The following is a 20,617-nucleotide window of genomic DNA, read 5'->3' on the forward strand; positions in this document are numbered from 1 at the left end:
GCGTGCGTGGGCGTGAGAGTGTATGTGCGTGCGTGGGCGTGAGAGTGCGTGGGTGTGAGACTGCGTGTGTGTGAGAGTGCGTGAGTGCGTGTGCGTGCGTAGGCGTGATAGTGCGTGGGCGTGCGTGTGAGTGAGGGTGCGTGTGTGTGTGCGTGAGAGTGCGTGGGCGTGAGAGTGCGTGTACGTGCGTGGGCGTAAGAATGTGTGTGTGTGTGTGTGCGTGGGCGTTAGTGCGTGTGAGTAGGTGTGCGTGAGATTGTGCGTGCGTGGCGTGAGAGTGCATGTGAGTGCGTGGACGTGAGAGTGCGTGTGCATGGGCGTAAGTGCGTGTGCGTGCGTGGGCGTGAGAGTGCGTGTGTGTGAGAGTGCGTGGGCGTATTGTTGAATTAGTAGCGGGTACATAAGAACATTTGAAGCCTCAGTAATAATAAGAATATTTTCAAACAACTCACTGATGGAAGATTGGGTGGGTGTGTCTGTAGGGAGTGTGTGGTGGGTGGGTGGGTGGATCTGGTGTAGTGGGTGGTGGATGGGTGGGCTGGTGGAGGTGGATGGGTGGGTGGATGTGTTTGGGTGGGTGTGGCTGGATTGGTGGACTATTGGGGGTGGCTGGGTGGGTGGGTGTCAGTTTGTGGACAGGTGGAGGAAAAGAAAATTATTGTTTGTATCATTTAAATTTGTACCAACAAATTCAATACATACATACATACATAAATAAATACATAAATAAATAAATAATAAATAAATAGTTAGATAAATTAATAAATAAATAATGGAATGTAATCCAATAACTACTTTTCATTAACTTGCAGAAATAATAATAATAATAATAATAATAATAATAATAATAATAATGATAATAATAAACTCTCGTAATCGTAATAGTAATTTCCTCTATAATTCGTACAATTACAAAGACAATTACACCACAAAGCTGGCGAGGCGAGTTATTTAATTACACTTACGACAGATTACACAACAAGTAATATCCAAGTCAGTGTTTTTGTCAGTCTTCAACAGCTTTCGTCACTGCAACCTTCCAAGCTGCTTAAAAATAATGTATATAATTCACAACACTTGTAATCTCTTCAACACCCACACCTGCTCTGTTTTAAAGGGCTCTACTTGAGGTTACGAGTGTTTTTAAGGGTGTGTTTAAGGCTCCACTGGCACACACACAACATTTCTACTGTATTTGCAGAGGAACCAATAAAAATACAATATTTCCTACAGTATACGTACATAAAGGTGTGTGTGTGTGTATGTGTGTGTGTGTGTGTGTGTGTGTGTGTGTGTTGAGAGAGACGTCATTTTTTTATTTTTTTTTCGTTATATATATGTTGTCATAGATTAAGCTTGTGTAATTTACGTAATATCAACGCCAATAAATAATTATAGCCGATTCATATAACAGTAAATGTTAACACTATCGTAAATATATTACAAGTTATTAATAGTTAGATCAATTCAGTTTTTCTTTAGTTGGCGTTAAAATATCACGTTTTCTCTAATACTTCAGTTTCCTAGATGGCCGCCGCTCACTCCTTGGAAATTATGGAGTCGAAAATCTTGTAAATATACATGTTAATAGCGACCATATTGTCCTTATCTATATAGTGTTTTTGTTTTTTTTCCGCTTTTCTTGAACTTCTTGCACTAAAAACTGATAATTAATAGTACAAAACACCACGAAATAATAGATAAAATAGAAGAGATGCTTGCATTATCCTAAAAACTGTTTAAAATAGTATTGGAAGATTAATTTAATTATTTTTTTAAAGTCTGAGTAAAATTTTTTTGTTTTCTCTAATGCAAGACAGCCGCCATTCTCTTTTATTTCCCTTAATTAAAAACAGTAGGGTCGAAAATTCTGCAAATTCCATAAGTCATTATGCTATTATTATTATTTTGTTGGAATTATTTTTGTTTCCCACAGATGTTCCACTTACATTACTTATGTATCTGTGTGTATGTATGTATGTATGTGTGTATGTGTGCGTATGTATGTATGTATGTATGCGTGCGTATGTACGTGTATGTACATGTATATGTATGTATGTATGCTTAAATGTATATGTAAATATACGTATGTGTGTATGTGTGTGTATATGTATACTTGTGTGTGTGTGTGTGTGAGTGTGTGTGTGCGTGTGTGTGTGTGTGATTATGTATGTTTTTGAAAAGGATGATTGACATGAAAGCGTGAGTGCTCTCTGTGTGACAATGGCTCAACTCAAACAAGTGTGCACGAGCTGCGGCTCAACACAATTTGATACAAAATGAAAATGTTACAGTAATTCTTGTATTAATATTATAAACCAATAAACATTACTTACACACAAACACACACACACACACACACACACACACACACACACACACACACACACACATAAAAAAAAGAAAGAAAAAAAAAAAAAATATATATATATATATATATATATATATATATATATATATATATATATATATATATATATATATATATATATATATATATATATATATATATATATAATTGAAATTGTTCATTTAAAACCCTAAGGAGTAAAAAAAAAATCGAGTGACTATTTTGTGGAAAGGAAAAAAAAAATAATGTCAGAAAAGGAAGATTAAAGTATATTGGAAAGAAATAGACTAGAATACGTTATTCCTAAGAAAAATAATGTACTTAACGATTTTTCTATTTATTTTCATTGGTGTAATAGAAAATTCCTTAATATTTCCCACCTACTCCAATTATTCTTACCAAAACTGTGTAAGGCAAAATCGTGACTATTTATTAGGTAGACCATGTAATGAGTGAAGAAATACGCCATGCCGTCAGTAAAAGCACAGGCCACCGTGACGACCTCGCACCAGTCAAGATAAGAAGACTGGGAAGTTGGAAGGCCATGACGCAACACCCTGCTGCCCTTCCACTGCGGTATGCAACAATTCACAACACTAAAACAACGTACGTTCCCCTCATCACCATTTACAGGAAACACAAGGCATAGAAAGGAATACATTTTGCAATTTAGAAGAAAATATGTCTCGGAGTGGTTAGTGATTAAAAGATGTGTCAAATAGCAGTGAAAAGGTTACAGACAGAGACAGAGGTGGAAGGCGAGAAAGTCTGACCACTCCTTCTCCTCCTTAAAAGAACATGAGAACATAAGAAAATAATGAAAGTTGTAAGAAGCCATCAGGTCTGCACGTGGCGGTCCCTGTACAAAACACACACCTACCTATTTCCACCTATCGTCCCCATCCAGTCTAACCCTTCAAACTACCGCCTTATTGCTGACAGGCCAGTTCCAGAGTCACCCTTTTTCCTCTTGCTAGCTAACCAACAAAAGTGCTTTAGCCGTCATCAGGTTCCACAATCAACTTTGCACACTGCTTGTCGTTTGGGAGAGTACCGAAAATTTGAACTGGTAAGGCAAAAGGGTCAATTCCACAGTCTTTTCGTAAGCTATCAACCAAAAACGCTTCCTAAGTTGGTAAGCTCCCGAACAAATAAGAGGAGTGTTTGGTTTGAATACCTTACGAAGAGACTAAAACTGACCCGGTATATTCACTCGTAGTCTCGTCTGTCCTCGTCATATATAGAGAGTCACGGCATGTCCATTTAAGCAAATCCTGACCCCGCTTCTTGATGGTGATAGTGCACTGAAGAAGTAAGTTGACATACGCAGGGCACAGTAAGCGCGGGGCCAGTGATACAGACAGTTAGGAAAGCAGAATGTCAACGAAAGGATGGTAAAACAAGGCAGTGCTCACTGATTCATTTGAGTTGGAGAGAAGAGAGAAGTGTTGCTCGGGTGACCTGGAATAGACAAAAATGATGATGCGTATAGGATGTTTGGAAGACATTTGTACTGCAGTATTACCGGAAATAGATTATGATGGTGGTGGTGGTGGTGGTGGTGGTGAAGAGGAGGAGGAGGTTGTAGTGACTGATGAGAAAGATGGAGATTATGATGATGGTGAGGAGGAGGAGATGAGAGAGAGAGGAGGAGGAGGAGGAGGAGGACGAGAAAGAGGAGGAAGAGGAGGAGAGGAACAAATTTCTAATGATGAGGAGGCGGAAGAGGAAGAGAATATGTTGATGATGAAGAGGAGGAAAAGAAGAACGAGGAGGAAGAAGAAGAGGAGGAAGAAGAAAAGAAAGATGAGGACAATGATGATGATTATGATGACAATGACTGCAACACAGCGCCACAAATCGCAGTGGTGGTGGTGGCACTGAGTGTATACCCACCCAAACAATTAACAAATACATAAATATAAATAGATAGAAAATAAATAAAAGATAAAGAAAAATCATACGAATAGAAATTATGCTCTCTCTCTCTCTCTCTCTCTCTCTCTCTCTCTCTCTCTCTCTCTCTCTCTCTCTCACACACACACACACACACACACACACACATCTAGGATTAATGTTCCGTGTGGAGTCTGGCAACGTAACGCTTCAGTGCATGACTCGAGTCAGCGCGGGTTAGTCTCACGTGACAATAAAGGCCATTGAATATAAGTACGTCCCCTGGAGATTTTATATTACACCTCATCTTTAATTCACGTCTCCTCCTACACACTAAAGAATGGTATAAATATTTCCCGCACTGTCAGACCGTGGACATTTGGCTCAGCTGCGTGAACAATACTCCAAACAACGAACCTTCGAACTGAGACACTGAACCTGTAACTCTCAGCCGCCTTAGTCCTGCTCGCCTCGCCACTGCCGCGTGGTTACGTCAAGACAGCGGGCGGCCGCGTACTAGTTTCCTTAGTACTTGTGCGTACGTGTCAATACCGTGTGCTGTAAACTGCTGAACGAACTGAGATACTCATTCAGTTTTGGTCGCCTCTCCATTATCTCGTGGTGACGTAAAGGTGACGGCCCGTGTGTTAGTTTTCCCGGTAATTGTGCCTCCGTAACATTACTGTGTGCAGTGGTCGTGAGAACTGCGAGGCGGCGGTGCAGACTGTGCCGTGGAGAGCCGCGGGGTGTTGGAATCGCCTCTCAGTCACCTTGAAGGCGTCATATTCCCTCCCTGCTCTTCCCCGTGTCTTCCTGTCGATGTTGGTAATGTACTAGTCACTATTTTGTGTGCATGTGTTTTGTTTATTTATTATTTGTGCATAGAGGAACTGAAAGGTTAGCAGCAGCCTGCAGTGTTTTTGGTCAACCCATATTTTGCGTATTTGTTCAGTCATTTGCTTGTTACTTGCGCATAGAGGAAGTAAGGAAGGTAATAAGCTGCAATGTTTCTGATCACCCCGTGTTCTGCGTATCTGTTCAGTCGTTGTTTATTATTTGTGCATTGAGAAACTAGTAGCAAACAGGATGCAGCGTCTCCAATCACCACTTGTCAACTCTTCTCTTGGCCTCAACATTTCAATTGGTCTCCTTGTTCATGTTCATTTTAATAGTGTCACTGTTTGGTGCAAGTGTTTAGTTGATGTTGTTGTTGTTGTTGTTGTTGTTGTCGTTGTTGTTGTTGTTGTTGTTGTTGTTGTTGTTGTTGTTGTTTTATCTGCGCACAGAGGAGCCACTAGGCTACAGCGTCTCAGATTACTCATAATCTTTCCCTTTCTTTCCCTGCCCATCACAATCTTTGCTTATTTCTTAGCAATTGAGGTTTTCCATGTTGGTATTATCGTTAGTTCAGTGATGCTACGGATGTTTTCAAGCCACAGCTTTGACGATTTGTTCAGATGAAGTTTGTTTTATTAATCACTTATTTATTAATCATTTATTAATGCAAACTCTTGGAGTTTGCATTATTTTCTTGTGTTCTGGTGTGTGTGTGTGTGTGTGTGTGTGTGTGTTATTACGTAGGTAAGTAACAAGATGACAAATACCGCTAGATTCCTAACAGGCTCTTAAGACTTTACTTAAAACAAGCGAAACTACAAAAATTGATCAGACTTAACGTGGCACTCAATGTACAAACGAATGAACCAAACCTACATATTATTATTTCCACCTATCCCCACTCATGAATATTCCCAATACTGTAAAGTTCCCTGCTGACTGTGCACTGCCAACTGGTGAGTGTGTACCATTGAGTGGCGGGGTAAGCAAGGCGAGGGAGGGGCAGAGCTTGGGTAGCGTGGCTCAGGCAATGCAGTGAGCCCCGCAGATCCTACTTGAGCGAGGCAAAGGACGCCTCTCTTGCCTCGCTTGCTGATGGAAGATCCGCTCTCATTCCTGTCCTGACCTGAGGGATTATAAAACATAAATGCCCTGCATCAATTCAGCGCCCTCCCAGAGCAGAGCAGAGAGAGAGAGAGAGAGAGAGAGAGAGAGAGAGAGAGAGAGAGAGAGAGAGAGAGAGAGAGAGAAAGATTGTTGAACGAAAGGCTGAACTAAAAATTGAGATGGAAAAAAGGTGATGAAACGTTGAGAGAGAGAGAGAGAGAGAGAGAGAGAGAGAGAGAGAGAGAGAGAGAGAGAGAGAGAGAGAGAGAGAGAGAGAGAGAGAGAGAGAGAGAGAGTTTTCTGAATAGACGAGAGATTTGAAGAATTTGATAAGGTAGACAGAGATGCCGAGAGACAGGGAGAGAAATGGACAAATCGACAAAGAATAATCAGATGTAATTATGCATTAAAAAATAAAAAAAATGTCCCATCACTAAACATCAACCCTAACCTAATTACTCACTCACTCACTCACTCATTTGATCGCTTAACATGGAACAATCTAACCTAACCACACTTTCGATCGCCTAACACACACACACACACACACACACACACACACACACACACAGAGCACCAAGCAAAGCGAAGCCAGACGAAGGCAAGCGGAGCCACTTCAATCATTCAGGCTGGAAGAAAACGAGCTCTCGAGTAAATAAATCTAGCGACCCAGCTGAAGCCTGCCTTGACCTAATCTATTCTAATCTAACTTTACATTACTTTACTTTTTCCTTGCCTTGCCTTGCCTTGCCTTGCCTTTATTAAACCTACCTTACGTAACCTAACCTAACATAACCTAACCTTGCCTAACCTTACCTTTATTAACCTACCTAACCTAACCTAACCTATCATATCATATCCTATTCTATTATATCTAACCCTTACCTGACTTAACATTTCCTAACCTAACCTGACTTGACCTAAACTAACCTGACCTGACCTTACCTGACCTTACCCAACGTAACCTTACCTGCCACCTCTCTCTCTCTCTCTCTCTCTCTCTCTCTCTCTCTCTCTCTCTCTCTCTCTCTACACGTGTCTTCCTTTCATCTCTAATGCAATCTCTTGTTTCTAGATACGAAAGGAAGCAACTTTTTTCAACTTTTATTTCTTCAATGAGTGGAATTCATTACAAAAACTCGATTACTTTTTGTCCCTTTCAACTTGTTAATTTACCTGTTGACTGGTTGAGTGGCTGGCTGGCTGGCTGACTGACTGACTGAATGAATGATTGGCTGACTGATTAACTAATGTAAGAGAGAGAGAGAGAGAGAGAGAGAGAGAGAGAGAGAGAGAGAGAGAGAGAGAGAGAGAGAGAGAGAGAGAGAGAGACGAAGGAAGCTGTTTAAAGTCTGAAGAGAACACTTGTAGAAGGAAGAGGGTCGAGGGGAAGACAGAATTATTAGCGAGACAGCAAACAGTGGCAGCAGGAGAGGAGAATGTGATGGAGAGAAACACGTCACGCGCACGTTCACTCCGCCAACCCCTAACTTGTCAATCAACAGAAGCAAGTTTGGATGTGCACTGTGCATGGCAACGTGGTCCTGACGAAGAGGGATTGAGGCGCACTTTATTTTTTAGGTTAACGGCAGTTGTACAAGTAAAGTCACCCCTTTCTCTCATTAGAGTTTCTTCCTCCTTTTCTGTTCCGCTGCTCTCGTCTCTTCCCACTTACTCTCTCCTCCCTCACTTCAGGCCTGCCCAGTCAAGATACAGCTCCTAATGAAAGGAGAGGAGAGGAAAGAACTTCTCCTCTCCTCTCCTCTCCTCGTCTCTTTTCTTCTCTTTTCTTTTCTTCTCTTTACTCTTTTCTCTTTACTTTCTTCTTCTATTACACTTTTCTTCTCTTTACTCTCCTCTCCTCTCCTCTCCTCTCCTCTCCTCTCCTCTCCTCTCCTCTCCTCTCTCTCTCTCTCTCTCTCTCTCTCTCTCTCTCTCTCTCTCTCTCTCTCTCTCTCTCTCTCTCTCTCTCTCTCTCTCTCTCTCTCTCTCTCTCTCTCTCTCTCGCGCGCGCGCGCGCCTGCCCTCTCTTTTCTCCGTCAGTATTTAATCTTTTTTTTTATCTTATATATTTTTGTTCTTTACTTAGGTTCTTTTCCCTACTTCTCTTCCACTCTGTTTAGCCTTTTTTTTTTTTTACTGTGATATTTTAGTTTGCATGACAATCTCAAGTCCCAGTGTGTGAGTCAGTGCACATAATATCTCTTGCCTTACCAACATGCCGCCTTCTCCTACACAACCAACATCCAGTACGTGTGTTAGATAACTTACTCTTTCAACAACTTTTCATAGGTACAGTCAGTCATTGTTGATGTTGAGAACACTAGTGAGGACACTGTGACAAACAGGAGGCAGGAGGTGAAGGGAACAAGGCATGAGAAGAAAGACTTTTATTTATGCTCTTCTTCTGTAATCCTCTGAGGAAGCCATTAAGAAATTACTAGTCAGGAATAAAGCTGTCATTTCCTGAGCTGTGTTGCCTTTACCACTCACATCTTCATCCAGAACACTGTTAAAAATTACTTCCATGGACACAGGAAAGAGAGAAGAGGTAGTTAGTATTGTCATTCCTACGAAATTACTAGTCAGGAATAAAGCTGTCATTTCCTGAGCTGTGTTGCCTTCACCACCTACGTCTCCATTCAGAACACTGTGAAGCATTGCTTCCATGGACACAGGAAGTAGAGAATAGGAAGTTAATATTGTCCTTTCTTTGTTATAGAACTTTATTTGTACAATTGCATTAAACCTTTTTATCGCTACAGTCACCTTTCGCTGGCATTCCAAACACTGCTGTTCACGGGGGAAGTTTTCTCATATTAGTGTTCTGTCCGAAAGGTCTACAATTTGACACCGCTTCTTGGGATAATTTCTTACGTAAATATATGTCTAGTTATTTGTACAGGAGATTCCAATAATGGGGAGAGAGAGAGAGAGAGAGAGAGAGAGAGAGAGAGAGAGAGAGAGAGAGAGAGAGAGAGAGAGAGAGAGAGAGAGAGAGGTAACGGGGTGAGTGAAAGAGGATGTAGAGAGAAGGGAATATGTTTCTAAGGAAAGCATCTTTTCAAACTGTGACGAGCGTCTATTGGTTGTGATGGAAGCAATTTGTGCCTTTCAGTATGTGTGATTCTTTGTTTTTTTTTACTTTTTCTTTAATTGGTTCGCCTGAGGTACGTTTTTGTATTAGCTGCAGGTGTTTATGTCTTGTTTGTGTTTACAGACTGATTGGCTGACTGTGATTCTTATGTTTTCTTCCTCATATTCCTGTGTGTGTGTGTGTGTGTGTGTGTGTGTGTTAGAGAGAGAGAGAGAGAGAGAGAGAGAGAGAGAGAGAGAGAGAGAGAGAGAGAGAGAGAGAGAGAGACTGCCTCATACTCCACACACACACACACACACACACACACACACACACACACACACACACACACACACACACACACACAATAAAAATAATTTATTCATTCTACAGTGAAAAAAAATACATGAAACATACATCAGTGTTATTACTACTACTACTACTACTACTACTACTACTACTACTACTACTACTACCACTACTCACCACTACCACCAATACCCCAGTAACACTTGTAATACAAACCCCAACAAACAACAACTCTCTTCACTACACTACATCAAAAACCCACAACACACAACACACAGTGGAGATAATCAAGTCTCCCAGGTCACAGCTTAGCCAATACTCACCCCTTGAATTTAATCCCTGATGGTCGGAAGCTTCGCCCATCGCCACGCGCCTCGCCCTTCATAAAACTGGGAATGGTGACAAAAAGACCGATAACTAGAGAGGGCAGGGATTACCGTCATTAATGCTACTGGGCTGGAAACAATAGGGAGGGCGGTATCTTGATTGTTGGCAAGGTGGTTAATTTGATGGAGGAAAGATTGGATTAGGTGGGAGAGAGCAGACAGTGGCCTGTTTGTTTACGAGTAGTCGGGTGAGGGAGACTGGCTAACTATTGAGTGTGGTTAAGTAGAGTGAACAGAGGAGACTAGCTGGGTGGAGGAGAGTACAGCTAGTAAATTAGTTGGGATAGGAAAGACATTATCCATTGAAGTGGAAGAGAGGAGAAATACTAGGTACCTAATTAAAAAAAAAAATGCCTGTTAAAAAGGTGAGACAAAGGAGACATTACCTCGTTACATGGAACATAAGAGAAAGTAGTTAGTTAGGATAGAAGAGACAGTGAGTGGGTAGTTAGATGGGATACAGGAGGGTGGTCAGTTGATTAGATGGGATAAAGGAGAACATGGCTCTTTAATATTTTGGACAGTTACTTGTGAATTAAGTGGAACGAAAGAAACAATGGCTAGATAATTAATTGGGATAGAGGAGAACGTATTTGGGTAGTTATGTGGAATAAATTAGACCGTGGTGTGTTGTTAGCAGAAGTGTTACATGAGAAAGAAAGAAAAGAGTATGAAGAGAAGTTAAAAGTATAAAGGGATAGTGTGGGAAGAAGAAAAGAATAAGTAGGAGAAAGAGAAGGAAAAATATATAAAAAGTAAAGAAACCTCTAACAATTAGCAGAAATATTATATGAGAAGAGATAAAAACATATGAAGAGAAGCTCACAGAATGGCAGAGTAGCGCATGATGGAGAAAAAAAATATATAATTAGGAAGAGAAGGAAGAGAAGAACAAAAATACATAAAAAGAATAAATAAATGAAACCTCCGGCAAGGCACACTGGATGCAGCTGGACAAATTCACGGAACTGCAACAGAATCCACAGCAACATTGCAACCATTATTTACCTTCCCTTTATGCCCACGTGGGAATGTATTGAAGCTGAGACGATGCAAAGGAAAAAGGAAAGTAGTATTCCATATGTAGATTGATTCCATAAGTTGTGGTGCGCGAGTGTTCATTCCTGGCTGACCATGACGCGACCAGCGCTGAGAGAGGAGTCTTTATTGAACATCCTAGGCGAGAAGCGACCGAGGTGCAAAAGAGAGGGCGGTGAAGGACACGTGTTTCTGTACGTTTCCAGCAACAACGTGGAGGTTCAATTATAATGTGATGTCATAAGAGGGTTTAGAGTTTGTAGGATGTTGGATTTAACGATGTTTATGTTTGTTTTTATTTTATCATCTGTGTGAAGGTAGTGACACGTGTGCTTGTATGTTAACAGTAATGATGCTTCTGCTTCATTATAAACTGGATGACACACCAGGAATTAAAGTTCATAAGATAGAGGATTTTACTATTTTATTTATTTATTTATTTTATTTTATTTTTTTATCGTCTGTGTGAAGTAGTGTGACAGTAATACGTGTTGTATGTTAGCAGTGATAAGGCATGTGTTTCATTATAAGCTGGATAACACAAAAGGATTTAAAGTTTATAAGATGTAAAATTTTTGCGTTTTCATTGCCAAGGAATCAAAAAATCATCTCAGTGTATCCAAGGACACGTTGTCTGATACGCTTTCACGAATAACACATCCGTTTCCTTACAGTCTGGAGAACATAAATGTTAGTGTTCTTAAGAAGTGTTTTTTATAATCAAGTAGTTCAAGATTTTTTTATATTTATTTATTTTATTTTATTTTATTTTATTTATTTATTTTTCTGTAAGAGGGGCACTGGTGAAGAGCAACAAAGGCAGAAACAAAGGCCCATTCATGTGCCAGTCCCTTAAGAAAATTATTGAAAATATAATCCAGAATTGGAGGATGTGTCTTGAAACATATCTCCTCAAAGACATTCATTCATGGGGAGTGTGGCGTGACAGAAGCAGGCAGGGAGCTCCAGAGTGGTTTCAGCCTGGGACACTTGTTGTGGTACGTTTTCAGTAACATTGTGATCTGGATGCCACTAAGGGATTTAAAATTTGCGATATATTTTCTTCCATCATGGAGTTATAAATTATATGGAGTTAAACATCCGCTATGATTTACTACATCTTTGTTATATTCTGACTAATTATAAAGGATTTGTTCTACGGATTCCGGCTAAAGGATGTGAGGAAGTTCAGAAATTTATTGTGCAGAAAGGATTAAACGCTTTCTTTCTTCAATACTGCGAATGTCCTCACGCGGCACAAAGTTGATGAAGCAAGTGAAGCACAGTGCTTGTTAAACTACCACTGGAATCATGAAGTCCTTCACAAGAGGAATAAGACAGTAATTAGGCTGTTAGTGTTGAGGCATTAGGGGGCTTCAGCTAAAGGTGGTGTATAGCTAAAGGTGGTGGTCAAGAGAATTAGAATCATGAAAAGAGTTCCAGAGTTTGCCACTGAAAGAGGTGAAACAGTGGACTTTTTTTTTAGTTCTTGCGTTAGTGAGTTGAACAGTCAATTAATAAGAATAAAATGAAAGTTATTAGGTATGTGAAAACACGATATCTCTTGCATTAATAAAGCGGACATAATATGATCAAGATAAAAAGATGAAAATCGTTGAGAGATGGAAATTCAACATCAGACAGAGAATTCTTAAGTTTGCCATTGAAAGGTGAAAGAGTAAATATACCGGTGAACTCTTGCGCTAGTAAGGTGCACAGAATATAGGTAGAAATAAGCAGAAAATCATAGGGCTGTGGGAATACAGTATCAAGCAGAATTCCTGAGTGTGCTAGTGAAAGATGTGAGAGTCAAGATACTGCTTAACTCTTGCATTAGTAAGATGGACAGAATAAGAATAAATACAAAGCCGGAGGGACGTGGAAATAAGATGCCAAAGAGAACTCCAGAGTGTGCCAGTGACAGAGTGAATACATTGTTCAACTCCTGCAATAGTAAGGGGACAAAATAAGAACAGACATAAACTCTTAGTAATATGCAAGTAAGATATCAGAGAGGGAATTCCCCAAGTTTATCAGTGAAAGAAGCCGCTCATGTTAACACACCAATCATTGCTTTTTGAAGAGGAATAACTACCACAAGGAAATAATAGTGTTGCAACCCTCACTGACGAGCTTAAGCCGTTTTTTTTTTCAAATATAAAGGTCAGTTTGTGAGTGTAAAGCACACCTCAGGCGGCTCAGTGATCCACTGAGTCCTCCAGTTTTTTTTCCAATTTCCATATTAGTCTTCTGTGTGGAACTTTATTGAATGCTTTTCTCAGATCTAAGTATATGCAGTTGGCCCATCCATCTCTCTCTGGCACTATATCTATTACTCTTGAGTAGAAATATATCAAATTTGTGACATAAGATCTCCCTTTTCTGAAACCAAACTGTTTCTCTGTTATCACCTTGTTGTCTTCTAGGTATTTCACCCATCTGTTCTTGATAATCTTTTCACAAATCTTTGCCACCACACTTGTGAGTGATACAGGTCTATAATTTAATGGATCTTCTTTACTTCCAGTCTTGTGGATTGGGGTAATATCTGCCCATTTCCAATCTATGGGTACTCTACCTTTTACCAGGGTGGTGCTAATTATATTGTGCAACACTGAGACTAATTGTGAGCTATGCTCTTTTAAAATCCAACTGGAGACACCATCAGGACCCATTGCTTTCCTTACATCCAGGTCTTCCAACATATTCTTTACTTCATCTACTGATGTTTTAATCTCCTTTAGGTCGGTCCCTTTTTCTAATGCTGTCCTCTCATCTCTGAAATCATTTTCCTTAGTAGACACAGAGTGGAAGTATCTGTTAAACACTTCAGCTACCTCTTCTGGGTTATCCACTATCTCTTCTCCAGCTTCTACTGTGCTTATTTCATCTTTACTCTTTAATTTTCCATTAATGAATTTATAAAATAATTTTGGTTGGTCTTTACATTTCTCCACAACATTCTTTTCAAAAATTTTTCTGCTCATCTCTGCGAGTTTTAAGAAATTCGTTCCTCTTCCTTATATAATTGTTCCATAGGTCCAGTCTCCTGTTTTTCTTCCACTTGTTCCATGCTTTTTCTCTCTCCAATCTAGCTGTTGCACATCTCCTGTTGTACCAATCCTTTTTGAAAAGGTTCTCTGTTGATCTTTTGGGTACCCATTTCTCTACTCCCTTATTATAAATGTCCAGGAAAGCTGTCCACTTTTCCTCTATGTCCTCCTTTTGAATAACCATGTTCCAATTCACTTCACTGAAATACTTCCTAAGTTGTCCAAAGTTAGTCTTGCTGTAGTTTAGCCATTCTCTTCTGTGGTCCTCTTTTCTTATACTGAGGTTATTATCCGTAGCTGTGAACTGAATCAGCACATGATCACTTTTTCCTATTGGGTTTATGTATTTAAGGTCTTCTACTATTTCTTGTTTCTTGGTGGAAATTAGATTGAGCCTTGAAGGTGCTTCATTTCATCTACATCTTGTGTCATCTGTAACCCATTGTGTCAGGACATTTTCAATAGCCAGGTCTAGTAGCTTGTTCCCCCATGATGGCTCACTGCCTTCCGTGGTCCAATTCTCCCAAGATATCTCTTTACAGGAGTATATCGTCATTTTCCTCAAATAACTCCTTGTGTCCTTGTGTCCTCAAGCATTTTGTTATATTCATCCTCTCTCCAAGAGTTGGAATAGGGGGGAACATAAGTCACCACAATGTTACAGTATCTTACAATATTCTGTCTTAAGTTTATTTTCAATACTTCTGCCTCCTCCACCCCATATGTGACAGATTCCACTAATAAATCCTTCCTAATTAGAAGCATCACACCTCCTCCCTGTTTATTTTTTCTATTTCTCATCCAGAGGTTGTATTTTCCTTCACCAATATTTAATATATCCCTTCACTTGCCAATTTAATTTCAACAATTCCCATGATGTCCGGTTTCTCCTCTTTTAATTTCTTCGATCTCTCCAGTTAGCTCTTTTTCTTCTTGTAATGTCCCCACTAATTTTTCCACACATGTCTTTTCCTTCTTTTCTCTTTCAGTCCACTGAGGTGTATACTCTTCCTTCAGACCGAATACCACGACAGTTTTTTTCTTATCCTCAGTTTCTCTCACCAAGTTTTCTTTGTTTTATAACTTGAACAACTTTTTCTGTTAGCTTTTTGTTGTTTGCCTTTGTTTGTTCCTCCACAATTTTCCTAAAATCTATCTTTTCTTTCTCTTGTTCTTTCTTCCAATTTTCCTGTTTTACATTTAACTCTTCCACTTTGCCTTCATATTCCATTGCTTTCTTTTCATATAACGTTTGTTTTTTATGTAGATCGTCATATGCACCTCTCCACACCCCCTTCTCGGTGATCAAAGTTTCAACCATCTTCTCCATCTTGTCAAATCTATCCTTCATTTCCTTCATTTCAGTTTCCAGTGTGATAATTCTCCTTCTCATCATTGCTTTCCTGACCCTTCAGTCCTCTTCCCCAAATCCCGAGGTCTCTCTGTCTAGCCTTCGAGACGGTCCCCATTGGCATAAACAACATAGTGGGGACCGAAGTAGACCCCTCTTCACCGCTCATTATAACAATTTAACTGCTTTGGAGACGGAACAGCAACGAGTAGAACCAGTGTGAACTCTCATACTCTGTATTTCCACTAGGGCAACTCTCAGTGACGTAGATGGCTGGATTTTTAGTGTGTGTGTGTGTGTGTGTGTGTGTGTGTGTTTAGTAAACTTTCAGGCCTTTTTGGTTCCCATGAAAGGACTCAAAGATACACCAATGTTACATATAAAGAGTAATAAAATAATATAATCTTTATTAACATGATGTGAGGAAGTGAGGAGACAGACAGGAATGATTTTTTTTTTCTTTTTTTTATAGAGTAATAAAACAATATAATTTCTGTTATTGTTCAGTTTGTTGACAAAGATTCTGGATTGTAGTTTGATGGCAAGGCATTGAAGGTGAGGAGATGACAAAATCAAGTTAAATTTTTTGGGATAGCGTAATAAAACAATACTAATTCTGTTATCAAGAGGCATTCAGTTTGTTGACAAGGACTCTGGCCCAGTGCTTGGATGGCAAGACTTTAAAGGTTTGGTAGACAGGAATAATCGAGTCAAGTTTATTTTTTGCATACATGCATGAAGTAATAAAGCAATATTATTTCTATTATCATGATACTTTCATTCAGCTTGTTTACAAAAATTCTGGCTTAATGTTTGATGGTGAGGCTTTCAAGGTGAGGAGATGGACAGAAATTACTAAGTTAATTAAGGGACTGTAATTAACTTTTTTGAATGAAAATGTGTGCAAAAAGCAACATTGGTCTGTGCACACTGAAAAATCATCCAGCACTTTGGCAACAATCTGCCAAAGTTTGAGCGGTGTGTCTGAGACATAGCTTGTTTACACTCAGACTTTAGATTACACCTTGTGGTACTCCTTATGTTTTGCTGTTTTTCATATACTGTATCTGTTTTTTTGTGTGTGCATGATTTTTGGAGACTTTTTCAGATGTGTGGCATGTTATCCCTAAGTGGTGGGAGGGGAGGGAGTGGGACAGTAATTACTGGATAATGAGTCAGTACTCAGTTGGCCTAAGGTGAGGCCAGGGCATGTATGTACTGCCACGCTGGTGCCAGACCATCCACATGACTCATAAAATTTATGAGAGGAATTGTGTTATTATCTTCTGTGAAGACCATAACCATAGCAGAGTCTTGTAAATACAGTCACTAGGGTGTTGTAGGGAGGTCCACAACACTGTTCCTTCCCACCAGAGACCAGTGGGCCTAAGAGTGTGAGTGATGTGTGTGTGAGTGAGTGTTGCTTTGTCTGGGATTGGTGGCCTGGTGTATAGATAAGTAGATAGATGAAGGGAGTAAAATTATACCTTCTCTGTTATCCTTCCATAAGAAAGCACAGAAGTTGAGAGGAATTGCATCTGTACTGTATTTTCTTTCCTGAGCCTCTTCTCTCTCCTCCTCAGGCCAGACATTTGTGGGCAAACTGCTGGCAAAGACTGCTGAGGGACACTTTGAGGTTATCCAGAGGTATGCCAAGTAAGAAACAGAAGAGAATGTTACAAGGAGGAGGCAGCAGGCACCTGCCAAAATGATAATTACTCCCAGTGAGGTCTAAAGCACTGGATGATGGGGTGCTGTGAACTTATCATTAAATGCAGCTGTGACCTCACTGAATGTTTCCCTTTGTGTCTCACAAAAAAAGGGGACAGTCACAGCCTGCTCTCTAAAGACAACTCTCTTCCTTCACACAAAACTACAAGCATCTAATTACACACACACCCTTCACTCAATTATCATGGAGACTCCTACACCAGCCTCATAGAGTCACCATCGGGGGAGGGGACAACAAATGTCCCCAGGTCAGACTGCTCTTCTGGTATCGACCCTAAGTGTCTTGACACCGCTCAACTTTTTCTTCATTAACTCCTGCAACATTTGCAGTCTTGGATCTAATTTTCAGTCTGTAAAAACACCATCTCTCCTCTACTAAACCTCATTTTCTTTTCCTCACTGAAACACAAGTGTCTAAGGCAACTGACATTAGCCCCATTTTTGTTCTCTCCTACTTTCTCTATCCTCATTTTCAATCCAAAGCTGGATGTTGCATTTATGTGCACAACAACTTAACCTGCTCTCTTGCCCATGCTCTTGAACCTTCCGAGTTTTCCACCATCTGGCTACGATTACAGTCACTCTCAAACTAAATGTATCTGTGCTGTATACCTCTCACCTAACTCCTCTGACTTTAAAAAAATTCTTTGACTTCTTAACTTCCAAAGTGGAGCACATTCTGACCCTCTTCCCTTTTACAGAGATCTCCATTCTTGGAGACTTCAATGTTCACCATCAGCTTTGGCTTTCCTCTCCCTTCACTGACCATCCTGGTGAACCAGCCTTCAACTTTGCTATCCTCCACAACCTAGAGCAATCGGTGCAACACCCTACTTGTATTCCTGACCATCTTGGAGATATGCCCAACATTATTAACCTTTTCATAACCTCTAATCCTTCTGCTTATGCTGTCACCCTCTCTTCTCTGTTGGGCTCATCCAGTCACAATCTCATATCTTTATCTTGTCCTATCACTCCAATCCTTCCTCAGCATCCCCATAAGCAGAAGTGCCTCTAGGATTTTGCCTCTGCTAGCTGCAGGGACCCAAGGAGGTATTTTGCTGATTTTCCTTGGAATGACTACTGCTTCCATGTCAGAGACCTGTCTGTGTGCAGAGTACATAACAGAGGTAGTAGAGTCTGACATGGAGGTGTACATTCCTCACTCTTTACCTTCCAAATCTTGGTTTAACACAGCTTGTTCTCATGCTATACATGATAGAGAGGTGGCCTACAAGAGGTACTTAAGCCTTCCATCACCAGAATATCATGGGCTTTATATTTTTGCCTGGAACCATGCCAAGTCTGTTTTCCAACTAGCCAAAAACTCCTTCATTAACGGAAAGTGTCAAAATCTTTCAAGATCTAACTCCCCTTGTAACTTCTGGCACCAAGCCAAAAACATCTCCAATAACTTTGCTTCTCCTTCTTTTCCTCCTTTATATCAACCGGATGGTACCACTGCTATCACATCTATCTCTAAACCTGAACTCTTTGCTCAAACCTTTGCTAAAAACTCTACCTTGGACAATTCAGGGCTTGTTCCTCCCTCGCCTCCACCCTCTGACTACTTCATGCTACCTATTAAAATTCTTCACAGTCATGTTTTCATGCCCTCCCTGGCCTAAACCCTCGGAAGGCTTATGGACCTGATGGGGTGCCTCATATTGTTCTCCGAAACTGTGCCTCTGTGCTTGCACCTTGCCTAATCAAACTCTTTCAACTCTGTCAGCATCTACCATTCCTTCTTGCTGGAAGTTTGCCTACATTCAGCCTGTTCCTAAAAAGGGTGACTTCAAATCCCTCAAACTGCCATCCTATTGTTTTAATTTCCTGCCTATCTAAAGTTTTTAAATCAATCATCAACAAGAAGATTCTTAAACATCTATCACTTCACAACCTTCTATCTGATCACCAGTATGGGTTCCATCAAGGCCACTCTACTGGTGATCTTTTGGCTTTCCTTACTTAGTCTTAGTCATCCTCTTATAAAGATTTTGGTGAGACTTTTGCTGTTGCTTTGGACATATTAAAAGTTTTTGATAGAGTTTGGCACAAAGCTTTGATTTCCAAACTACTCTTCTGTGCCTTCTATCCTTTTCTCTGTAACTTCATCTTAAGTTTCCATTCTGACCGTTCTATTGCTGCTGTGGTAGAAGATCACTATTCTTCCTTTAAATCTATTAACTATGGTGTTCCTCAGGGCTCTGTCTTATCACCCACTCTCTTCTTATTATTCTCCAGTGACCTAAACCAAACTTCTTGTCTTATCCACTCCTACACTGATGATACCACCCTGCACTTTTCTACATCTTTTGTAGAAGTCCAACCCTTCAGGAAGTAAAGAGTTCATGCAGGGAAGCCACAGAAGACCTGACTTCTGATCTCTCTAAAATTTCTGATTGGGGCAGAGCAAACTTAGTGTTATTCAATGCCTCAAAAACTCAATTCCTCCACCTATCAACTTGACACAACCTTCCAGATAACTATCCCATCTTCAGTGACACTTAACTGTCCCCCTTTCTAAACTGAATATCCTTGGTCTGTCCTTTTCTTATAATCTAAACTGGAAATTTCACATCACATCCCTAGCTAAAACAGCTCTTATGAAATTAGATGTTCTGAGACATCTTCACCAGTTTTTCTCATCCCCCCCCCAACTGCTAACTCTGTACAGGGGCCTTATCTGTCCATGTATGCTTTACATGTCTGGGGGGGTTCCACTTGTACTGCTCATCTAGACATTATGGAATCAAAAGCTTTTTGTCTCATCAGCTCCTCTCCTCTAACTGACTGTCTTCAGCCGGTTTCTCATCACTGCAATGTTGCATCTCTTGCTATCATCTACTGCCGTTTTCATGCTAACTGCTCTTCTAATCTTACTAACTGCATGCCTCCCCTCCTCTGACGGCCTCGCTGCACAAGACTTTCTTCTTTCTTTCACCCCCTATTATTTTCACCTCTCTAATGCAAGAGTTAACCAGTATTCTCAATCATTCATTCCTTTCTCTGGTAAACTCTGGAACTCCCTGCCTGCTTCTGTCTTTCCACCTTCCTATGACTTGAATTCCTTCAAGAAGGAGGTTTCAAGACACTTATCCTTCAATTTTTGACTGCTGCTTTGGACCCTTTTATGGGACTGGCATCTCAGTGGGTCTTTTTATTTTTTGGTGGGGGGAGGGGGAGGGTTGTTGCCCTTGGCCAGTGTCCCTCCTACTTGAAAAAATAAATAAATAAAAATATCACCAGCCATATCTTCCCAACACAAATACTGACAACAGCCCCTGTGTCAGGCTGTGTGTACCAGATGAGGCCGTGTCAATGCTCACCTTTGAGAACGTCATATTTGAGGCGCCAGACGTGAGACAGCAACTCATAGCCAAGGTTGCTGTCGTCTCCGCTAGCTGGTACATGGAGTCCTCTCGAGTATTGGTGTCAGTCTGGTAAACTCTGGAGCTCCCTGCCTGTGTCTGTACTTCCTTA

The 20,617-nt window shown here is 40.4% G+C and overlaps 1 protein-coding gene across 15 annotated transcripts in view; it reads left to right on the forward strand.

Moving 5' to 3' along the window:
* The first annotated feature begins 4,436 nt into the window (after nt 1-4,436).
* LOC135096836 (uncharacterized) overlaps nt 4,437-20,617 on the forward strand; it is a 25,658-nt gene continuing 9,477 nt past the window's right edge. For 2 of the 15 annotated variants that reach the window (XM_063998604.1, XM_063998610.1), the window contains exons 1-2: nt 4,586-5,071; nt 16,987-17,050. Coding sequence is in view for 6 of the 15 variants with exons in the window: in XM_063998602.1 (XP_063854672.1) it covers nt 20,456-20,541 (86 nt within the window). In the remaining 9 variants the exon portion in view is untranslated. The other 13 variants (XM_063998602.1, XM_063998601.1, XM_063998600.1 and 10 more) reach the window with 13 other exon arrangements.

This window comes from Scylla paramamosain, unplaced genomic scaffold (assembly GCF_035594125.1).
Source record: "Scylla paramamosain isolate STU-SP2022 unplaced genomic scaffold, ASM3559412v1 Contig8, whole genome shotgun sequence".
In the NCBI taxonomy this organism is placed as follows: domain Eukaryota; kingdom Metazoa; phylum Arthropoda; class Malacostraca; order Decapoda; family Portunidae; genus Scylla; species Scylla paramamosain.